An 8,836-nucleotide genomic window follows, 5' to 3' on the forward strand; every position below is an offset into this window, starting at 1 on the left:
ATAGACACAGCACATCACTGAAATGAATTCTGTGAACTTTGACCCTGCCAGTACTGACCCATACTGTGGAGCAGATAACAAGCATCAAAGGTAATTCAGTTGACCCAGCCTGCAGAGAGGGGAAGGGAGGGGAGGGGGTGGGGAAGGGAGGGGTGGGGGTGGGGAAGGAGGTATGGAACCTGTTTACTATCCATCTGAGAGACCACTGGTGTTAGGCATTCCCTATGTAGACTCCCTGCGATGGTGAGCAGAGTACATCTGGCTGATGCATAACAGTGCATGATGCATAACAGTGCATGATGCATATCAGTGCATGATGCATGTGTAATACCGTAACACTCACTCATACTGTCTTTACCAGTTGTCAGAATTACCATACATATTATTCGTAATTTTATGTTATCATTTATAAAATAATACCAAATCCCTCCGATTGTTCAGCTCAAAAAGCCTGTTCAATTCATAGCATGTTTCAAAGCATCAACACGCCCTAACTGTGTATTAATCTGACATTGTGTTTCATCATTACTGTTATATTTCCTGCTCTCATAATGCATAAAGTGTTTGATTTGTTTCTGTGCCTGGCCCCAAGTGGGTGTATATGTACAATAACCTTTATCCTTATCTTTATTTTCAATCCAGATGAAGAAATTAGTAAAATCCGAGACCGTAAAATACATTTACATAATCGTCTCTGGTAGAATATAATTTGGTATGAATCAGTAAAGTTGTATGCTACTGTTCTTAGTTTTATGAAGGCATAGAAGTTCTTGGAACTGAGTCTGGCCTCATAAATGAAGTTCCAAGTCTTTGCAGTTTATTTTGTATGGAAATATAAATGACAAAATCATAAGAAATGTTTGTTTTGTTTGTTGTGAAACGTCTCGAATCAAATTGTATGTCATTTGTCTTGCAACCTTTCAACATACTTGCGCTTTGCATCATGACCCTATCTGAATATACACAAAGGCTGGTCTTCTATTATCATGGAACTCACACAAATATCATAAACATTTAACCCCCAAAATAGCTATCCACTTATTTGTCCCTCGTCTACTCATGTATTCTTGTCAACAGCACTCTGACTGACACCACCAAGCCTTGAGGAGACTCTTATTATCACCACCCTTCATCCTCACAGTTAAAATAATCCAACAAGTCTAGAATGGTTTGACAAGTCTAGATTGCCTCAGCTCTAAAATTAGGCAGTGGGCTCTTTTTGTATTTTATTTTGTATTTGTAGATTTAAAAAATATATAATAACTTTATTCTGGGACTATATGTTAGTCTATAACTTTAATAACTAACTGTTTCCTTTGTTGTTTCATGCCTCCTCAGCAATATTCCAACTACATGAGTGCGTCCTGTAAATAATCAAGTCTGGACCAAACAATACTGTGATCGATATTGTGAGGAACAATCCACACAATCGGGTATAATGATACGCAATCAACCAAGTCATAGATTTTGACCATCCAATCCATTTAGTCACCTCATGCCACATGCACAGGATCCTGGGCCCTCTTCTAATGCGGAATCCCTACAGGGGGCTAACACACTTTTTTATCTTTACAGGAAATGGCCATCCCCTAGCACCACTCATAAACCAATTCTTAAGTCCATCCCTCCCCCACATCTCACCAGCTGAACCACACCCATCCCCAGACATGTCTCCCCACCATCCTACTTCCTTGCTTTTCCACCTTACCCCACCCTGTACAGGAATTCCACCGTTCTTACGGTGCCGGACTATTCCCAGCTGGTCTGCTAGCACTTCCAGGAAGCTCAACTATGTCGGACTGTGCAGTATGGGGATGGGTGCTGCGCCTGTGTTGGGCCTGTGAGGGGCTCCAGGAATGGGGGATTGACAGACTCATTTAATATCAATTAAACTCAATCTTTGATATAAGTTAATACAGGTTTTCTTATGTCTATGACAAAAATATGCACATCCAATTTCATAACATTTATTTAAATGTTTCTGTATCAACCTGATTGAAGTTTTTGTTTTGATGTGACATATAATGCACTTGCAATATACTTAAATTCTAAACTTTTGACACCTTTAATCTTTCAGATAATGCAATAGGGCGGGATTCAGAATGAATCCCATTTTCTCTATTGTAGGGAGTATGGACAAGCTAATTTACAAACTGTGACATGCAGGGCCACCTACACAGAGCCTCACAATATCAGGAGGGACACCAAGACCTCATCCTTGGTGATAACATTTCAGGAAAATGCCAACAGTTTAGTTTCTTACAACCACAACTATCTCGTAATCATAATCTCCAAAAGAACACAAAACGGAACCTTTACCCTTCCCCCACTAAAGGCTTCAATGAAAAAAATCAAACATCTACACACCCAATGTATAAACTCTTTCAAAGATGATTCGATATATTTTCAAGAGATTATTTTCATTAGCAAAAGCAAGAGATTGATAATCCCACCCAAACATGCGTTGATGTGTTATTGAAACAATGCTGGCATCTTCTAGTCATCTTCTTTATCGCTGATACATCTGTGTTGAAATGTATACCACAGATTTAGCATGTTGAAAAGAGTATTCAGAGGATTTTTGAGTTTGCTATTGTATTTATATATTACACAGATTGTGGAGGTGTGTTTTATCAGAGCTTCAAACAATACCCATTTCTTGTCAAGATGGTTCTTTCAGCAATGTACATCATCCTGACTGAAATCTACAAGAAAACAACCCTCAAATGCCAAATAAACACAGCATTTAGAAGAGATCCCACTGCATGACAACAATCATATATGTAAATAATTGCATTTTAATACTAGGTTCTTGGCAGGGATTCAGGAGACTGGAAATCCACGTCAACTAATCCATTTCATGACTGAAATCTACATCAGTGAAATCCAAACCCCAGGCTACTCATCAACAAGTACCTTATTCAGGTTCACAGGGGAACACTTAACATATACCACAGGGTGGTAAGGGGCTGTTAATGTTATCAACAACTTTTTCAATCTTCAAAGATAATTTCTCACAAATGATGATTTATTTTTAACCAGACTGAAAAGTTGAGTTTAATTGTTAATGTTTTCAGTTGATAAACATAAACATCTTTCCATATTATTTCAATATCGATTTTTCGATAATTAACATCAGATCTGAGTACCAGCTGTTGCTTATGATCATGATGTCATTGTTTACACGAACTGTGCAGTGAAATGCACGTCTCTGCTGTCAATCAGGCTGAAATTGACATTGATGACAGAAAGATTACAGTTAACCAGTTCTACTTTTGATTGTATCCAACAATTTCACTCAGAACTTTGGCACTTAAAAGACCATTTTAAAAGAATGGTTCCTTAAAATGGAAACACTATTGGGAATAAGCTCTTTCAATAATTAAAACAACCAAACAATGACTACATAAAGTTCATGGTCCACAAGAGAATTTTGATCAATATAGACGATAACAAAATCTATAATATACAACAATGGTGCAAACGTTGTGTGGGTAACAAAATTCTCATTTAATGTACATGATATTTAATTTCAATATTAATTTTAATGTCTGAAATCTTGGGTGTTTATATTCTAATGTCTGAGCAAGGCGTTGGATTTCACTGGTGCAATGTATATCAATCTGTATGTTTACATATGCTTAGGGACAAAGAAAAAACACTGATCAATCCTTCCTGTAAATTATTAACAATCATCATCTGGTAAAAGATGAAAGAAATTGAATACATGTTGATTCTCAAAACAGTTCAAGAACCAGCAACCAACCTCATCCACAAGAGGTAGAAAAACCACCTGACAAACTATCCAGCTATTCATGTCCATGATACGAGAGCCAGCATTAATCATTCTGTTTGAAATATACAACTATTCTATGGTGATTTTTGCATTTCTTCTAAACAGACAAACAACTGATGAAGATTCTGTTACTTGATGCTCAACAACCCCACTCTAAACGTTAGTTAAATAGTGACAGAACACACTAGGACCGTATTTCATGAAACCAGATGAAACCTGGCATTCTTATGCAAGCAGTGTCTTAAGATGGTGGATCGCGCAATGGTGATATCGATGAATCATAGAACATTCAACATTGAACATCATTCGCATTCTGCGTATATGGGTGGTTTAATCAGTAGTCATAATACCTAAGTCATCAATGCACTATATAATGGTCAACGATGATATAACGTACGTTACCTGATAGGAAATCATCCCTTGAACTAGTTGAGCTGAAACTTCAAATTGAACACATAATATCCATGTATGAGCGAAAAGAAATTGGAAATATAATCCCAAAATGACGAACAATATTATTGATAAAAGGATATGGATTTGTGATGATCCTCAGGCAGACATAGCGAAGCATGTTAGTTTGCTTGAGAATCAAGAATGATTTCGGTGAAAATCCTGGAAACGGTAACTCCTCTTCCTCGTCTCCATCATCACCATCGGAATTGTTTTGTGCCTCAACATCCTTACTTTTCTTTTCATCACTTTCTTCCTCTTCTTCCTTCCTCTCATTTTCGTCCTTCTTTCCTTCATTGACGCTCAGCTGGCGTTCAAGACCACTAGATTCTTCAGCCATACTTGCCGCACAACCTAACCTAACATATTATCCGTTATTCCCATGCACAGGTGAAACAAAGCAATTTTGTATATCTCGTACTCTCTCACATAATGCTACGGCAACAGAGTTGTGAATTAGACAACTCGGTAGTTGCTGTGCCAAGATCCAAGATGAATGATAGATGAACACGCCTTCTGGGATCCATGTTAGGCGTACCTGCCTAAATCACGGTACCTCAGTCTCGAGGAACTGGCTGGCAGTGCGGCGTTCACCATCTGGCTTTGCCAATGGGCTCGGCAGATCCCCACAAGACTACCTGCAAGTCAAGTTACGGTGGAGCCCTACCGTAAGCAGCCAGCTGACTTCACAGCGAGCCGGCTTGTCAATGGAATATTTCCTACAAACTCGAGCCTTGCGAATCAATACCACTGCTACGCGTGCGGTTTGTTCGGGGAGAACTCATCCGGCGGAGAATACACATGCGACAATCGCCATGCGAAAAAAAACCATATTTTCAACGAAAAATTATCCAGTTAGTTAAGCGTTGAAGTTTCCCCCAGATGTAAATCACGGCTTTCGCGAGGCGCTACTTCCATTTTCGCTTCTCTGACCATTCATTTACATTACTCGCAGAATCCCGTGGTAATATGGTCATGTGACCTTATCAAAAGCAAATCTCGTTTGCACATGGCGACGCCGAGCTTGTCACCGGCTCTCTCATCTCATGTCGATGGACATATGAGGGTGGCACGCTTGTGCCGTCGCGGCTGAAGTGCAAACAGATTTTCGCTCGTGTTGAGAAAATATCCCATATGGATTTTGCGGCCTTTTAATTGTCATGTGTTGCTTTTGCGCTACTGTTTCAGCCGGAATCTTGGATGGGTTTTAGCCTGTAATGCAAGAAAACACGATAATTAGAAGACGTCCTATGTCATATCGATCTGTGAGCGCAGCGCGATTAATTTCAAGTGAAAATGAACATAACGGCAACGGACCTGGGTGTTCACGAGACTATTTTCGCATTGCATGACCCTGTTATTATTTCACAGATAAATGCGTTTTGGCTTGGAAAGAAGCATCCAAGGTCATCGTTGATTAATAATGAAACACTCTGAACAATGTATTCCTTATCATGTACCGTGTGTTTATTAGTTAATATTATTTACTTACTGCCATGAACGCATTAAAAAGGATTGTATTTAGAAAATATACAAATCCGTATGGAATTTTAATTTGTGTCTTAAATTCCGTTCATCTGATATCGAAGACTAAACACTCCCTACTAATAGTAAACACGTGAACGTCTGCATTGAACACCTGTTGGTAATTCCACGTGCCGGGCAAGACTTATCTTGTGGAAACCCAGTCCGGATAATCGATGTTCTACTGTAGTTAGTTGGCAGAAATATTAAGTGATTACGATTGTGTAATATTACAGAAACATTCCGATCACCATCACTACCACACCAGCATCCATGACATCATCATCATCATCATCATCATCATCATCATCATCGCATCATCACCATCGCACCATCACCATCATCATCCTTATCATCATCCTTATCATCATCGCATCACCATATCATCATCATCATCATCATCATCATCATCATCGTCTTCGTCCAATTAACATCATCACCACATTCACCACAACACATTTGTATAGAATCTGCATTCACGTGTTCAAACGCTTCTCAGTGTCTGTTGAAAAATTAATTACTGTTTCTAATATTTCTTGCAGGACAAATTATTAAAGATCACCCCACAGTGTCACGAAATTCAGAATAATTGCGAGGGATATAGGGAGTAATGTCACTTTTAAATATTAGTACCATAATCTCATGACGACATGTCAGAACAATGTGGAGGGAAGCCCACACAGGGGCAGGTCGTGGACAGGAACATCCTCGATTATCCACGGTATTATACATCCATTCTTTTACGATACATACCTTGGACCCTTTCGCTGTCATAGTTTTCTTCGGAAGTGACGTTACTACCTTCAACTGCCCTATCACTAGCTGAGCACAGACCGTCTCCAGCTGGTAAGTGTTATTTAATTGATGGCTATTTGTATCGGCTTGGGATTTTTTGATGGAGACCAGATATTTTATCAGCTAGATATCGAAAACAATTGTTTTCCTAATTGAAATTATGAGCCAAAATATTTTTTTCAAGCATCGTCTGGTACAATAATTTGTTTTCGATAAAAGCCCACCCCCTTTTAGTAATTGTTTACTCACCAAGGCTAATAATGAAAGGGCATCTGGAATTCAACTGAATACAGCGGATCCTTGCAGCAAAGGGACATAACTCAGACTACAGATTCTGACCATAGGTCACCCGCGCCGCCGAACTGAAAAGAGAAATCACACACGTTGTCTACGTCATGTAATGCGTTTTAATAACCCTTTTAAGTACACCTCTCCACAACGTATTTCACAAACATAATGGTGTACATAAAGAGTATGTTCCCTGATTTTGTTTTCAGAAAATGAGTTCATTCTGATGAAACGTACCGATGATCGAACTATTGGCTATTGATTTATTCTTCTGACTGGACCCAATTCTATGATGTTTACCATCCTAGTCATCACTGTTAGTGAGTGAAGGAGCTGAGTTTAACGTCGCTTTGAGGTGAGGCGTATTTAGGCTTAAGGTCGTGTCCAAGATTATTGCATTACATAGCGACGTGCAAGCGTGTGTGTGTCGGAGCCAATCAGTCCTTGTTTTAGCCCCTTAATGCCGAGCCTCAGACAGAGTAACAACAAGTACAATCTTTTAACGTCTTTTGGTAAGACGCGCGCTAGGATCGAACCCTGACCTTCCGCTCTCATGTGCGGACGCTCTACCACTAGATCACGGAGGCGTTCAACGCCGCTTTGAAAATCTTTCAGTATCTGAGCGAGTTGGGTAACAACCAATACATGTTATCTCTTTGCAAGTCAGAAAATCAGACAGACCACAACTCATCAATTCAAGAACACACTTTGCAGTTATATCACGACGTGTCAGCTTAATGTGGGAGGAAACCCCGAAATGATGCAGGTCTCAGACGTTAACTACTTCGGTGAAACCCACGAACATGGCTATGGCGCTGACAAACCTAGAAACAACTAGGGCGAACCGAGATTCGAACCCACCATCATAGGTTTCAAGCACGCCCAAGGGAGGAAACTCTCCACAGCAATATGCGGAGTTTTGGACTCCTGGGCCACCCGTGCGGCTTACCTTAAAGACCGTTCTCTCTGAAGTACAAAGCACGAAGTTTAATGAGTCTTGTTTTGAGACTTCTCGAGAAGGAACATTCTTCCTGTAATTTTATCACCAGAATTCCTTGCTTAAAGGAAGAAATGAACAATACCCTTTTGTTACTCGTCAAATTTTTGCACACCTTTCGGTATCACTGTGCTGAGTGAAACTCGGGGGGAAGTGAACAAACGCCCTTGCTATGTATACAGCATGCACTGCCACACACAGCCACATCTGGGTAAGGTGGATAAGAACATTCTTCAGCATTCAAAAAACGTTTGAAACACCTCATTTCATTGGAGCATCGGCAAATCTGTTCTCTTATGCCTACATTCATTGGCTAGACCGTGAATGACACCAATTGCTTATTTTCTTTAAGCTGTTGTATGGAGAAGAAAATAATATTTGTTATAGGTGGACGGTAGGAATGCTGAATCATCAGTTTGTGTAATTACCTTTATAAGGGCCGTCATAACGGCTTATCAGTAAAACCTTGAAATTTAACAATGTATGAGTATACCTGGGTGATACATCACAATTAAGGTGACCCAGCTTATTAACGAGAGCAGCATTGAGAGCCAAGTTGTGTAAATTCATGGCATTTTTAACAGAAAAAAAATACACGGAGTGAGTTTGAAGTAGTCAGAGAAGAGACATTGTAAAGGACTGTTATGATTTAACGGAAAGAAGAATCAAGGTTATTAAGGGAGGGAAAGAATGAGTGAGTATGGTTTTATGCCACTTTTAGCTATATTCCAGCAATATCACAGAAATGGGCTTCACACTGTATCCATATGGGGAATCAGACTCGGGCGGGCGTGACGAGCGAACGCTTTAATCTCTAGTCTACCCCATCGCCACGATAACATAAAGAGTGAGAGAGAGTGATAGAGAAGACGAATATACAAGACGACAATGACTCCTACATTCCCGCCATCCTCATCCTACCATGTGTTGCAATGTGCGAAAGAAGCCTGACAGGCAGATACACTCCTGTTCAAAACAAACGTCCC

General features: G+C 39.8%; 1 protein-coding gene across 1 annotated transcript in view; it reads right to left on the bottom strand.

The window, feature by feature from the left end:
* LOC124137973 (voltage-dependent T-type calcium channel subunit alpha-1I-like) overlaps positions 1-6,921 on the bottom strand; it is a 175,233-nt gene extending 168,312 nt beyond the window's left edge. Inside the window, exons 1-2 of the mRNA XM_048400970.1 lie at positions 6,815-6,921; positions 4,330-5,458 (exon numbers count right to left, since the gene is read on the bottom strand). Of these exons, the coding sequence (XP_048256927.1) occupies positions 4,330-4,586 (257 nt within the window). The 5' untranslated portion in view covers positions 4,587-5,458; positions 6,815-6,921. The remainder of the gene's footprint in view (positions 1-4,329; positions 5,459-6,814) is intronic.
* Between the last annotated feature and the right edge of the window lie 1,915 nt (positions 6,922-8,836).

The sequence above is a fragment of the Haliotis rufescens genome, unplaced genomic scaffold, assembly GCF_023055435.1.
Source record: "Haliotis rufescens isolate VD_foot unplaced genomic scaffold, xgHalRufe1.0.p SCAF_20, whole genome shotgun sequence".
Lineage (NCBI taxonomy): Eukaryota > Metazoa > Mollusca > Gastropoda > Lepetellida > Haliotidae > Haliotis > Haliotis rufescens.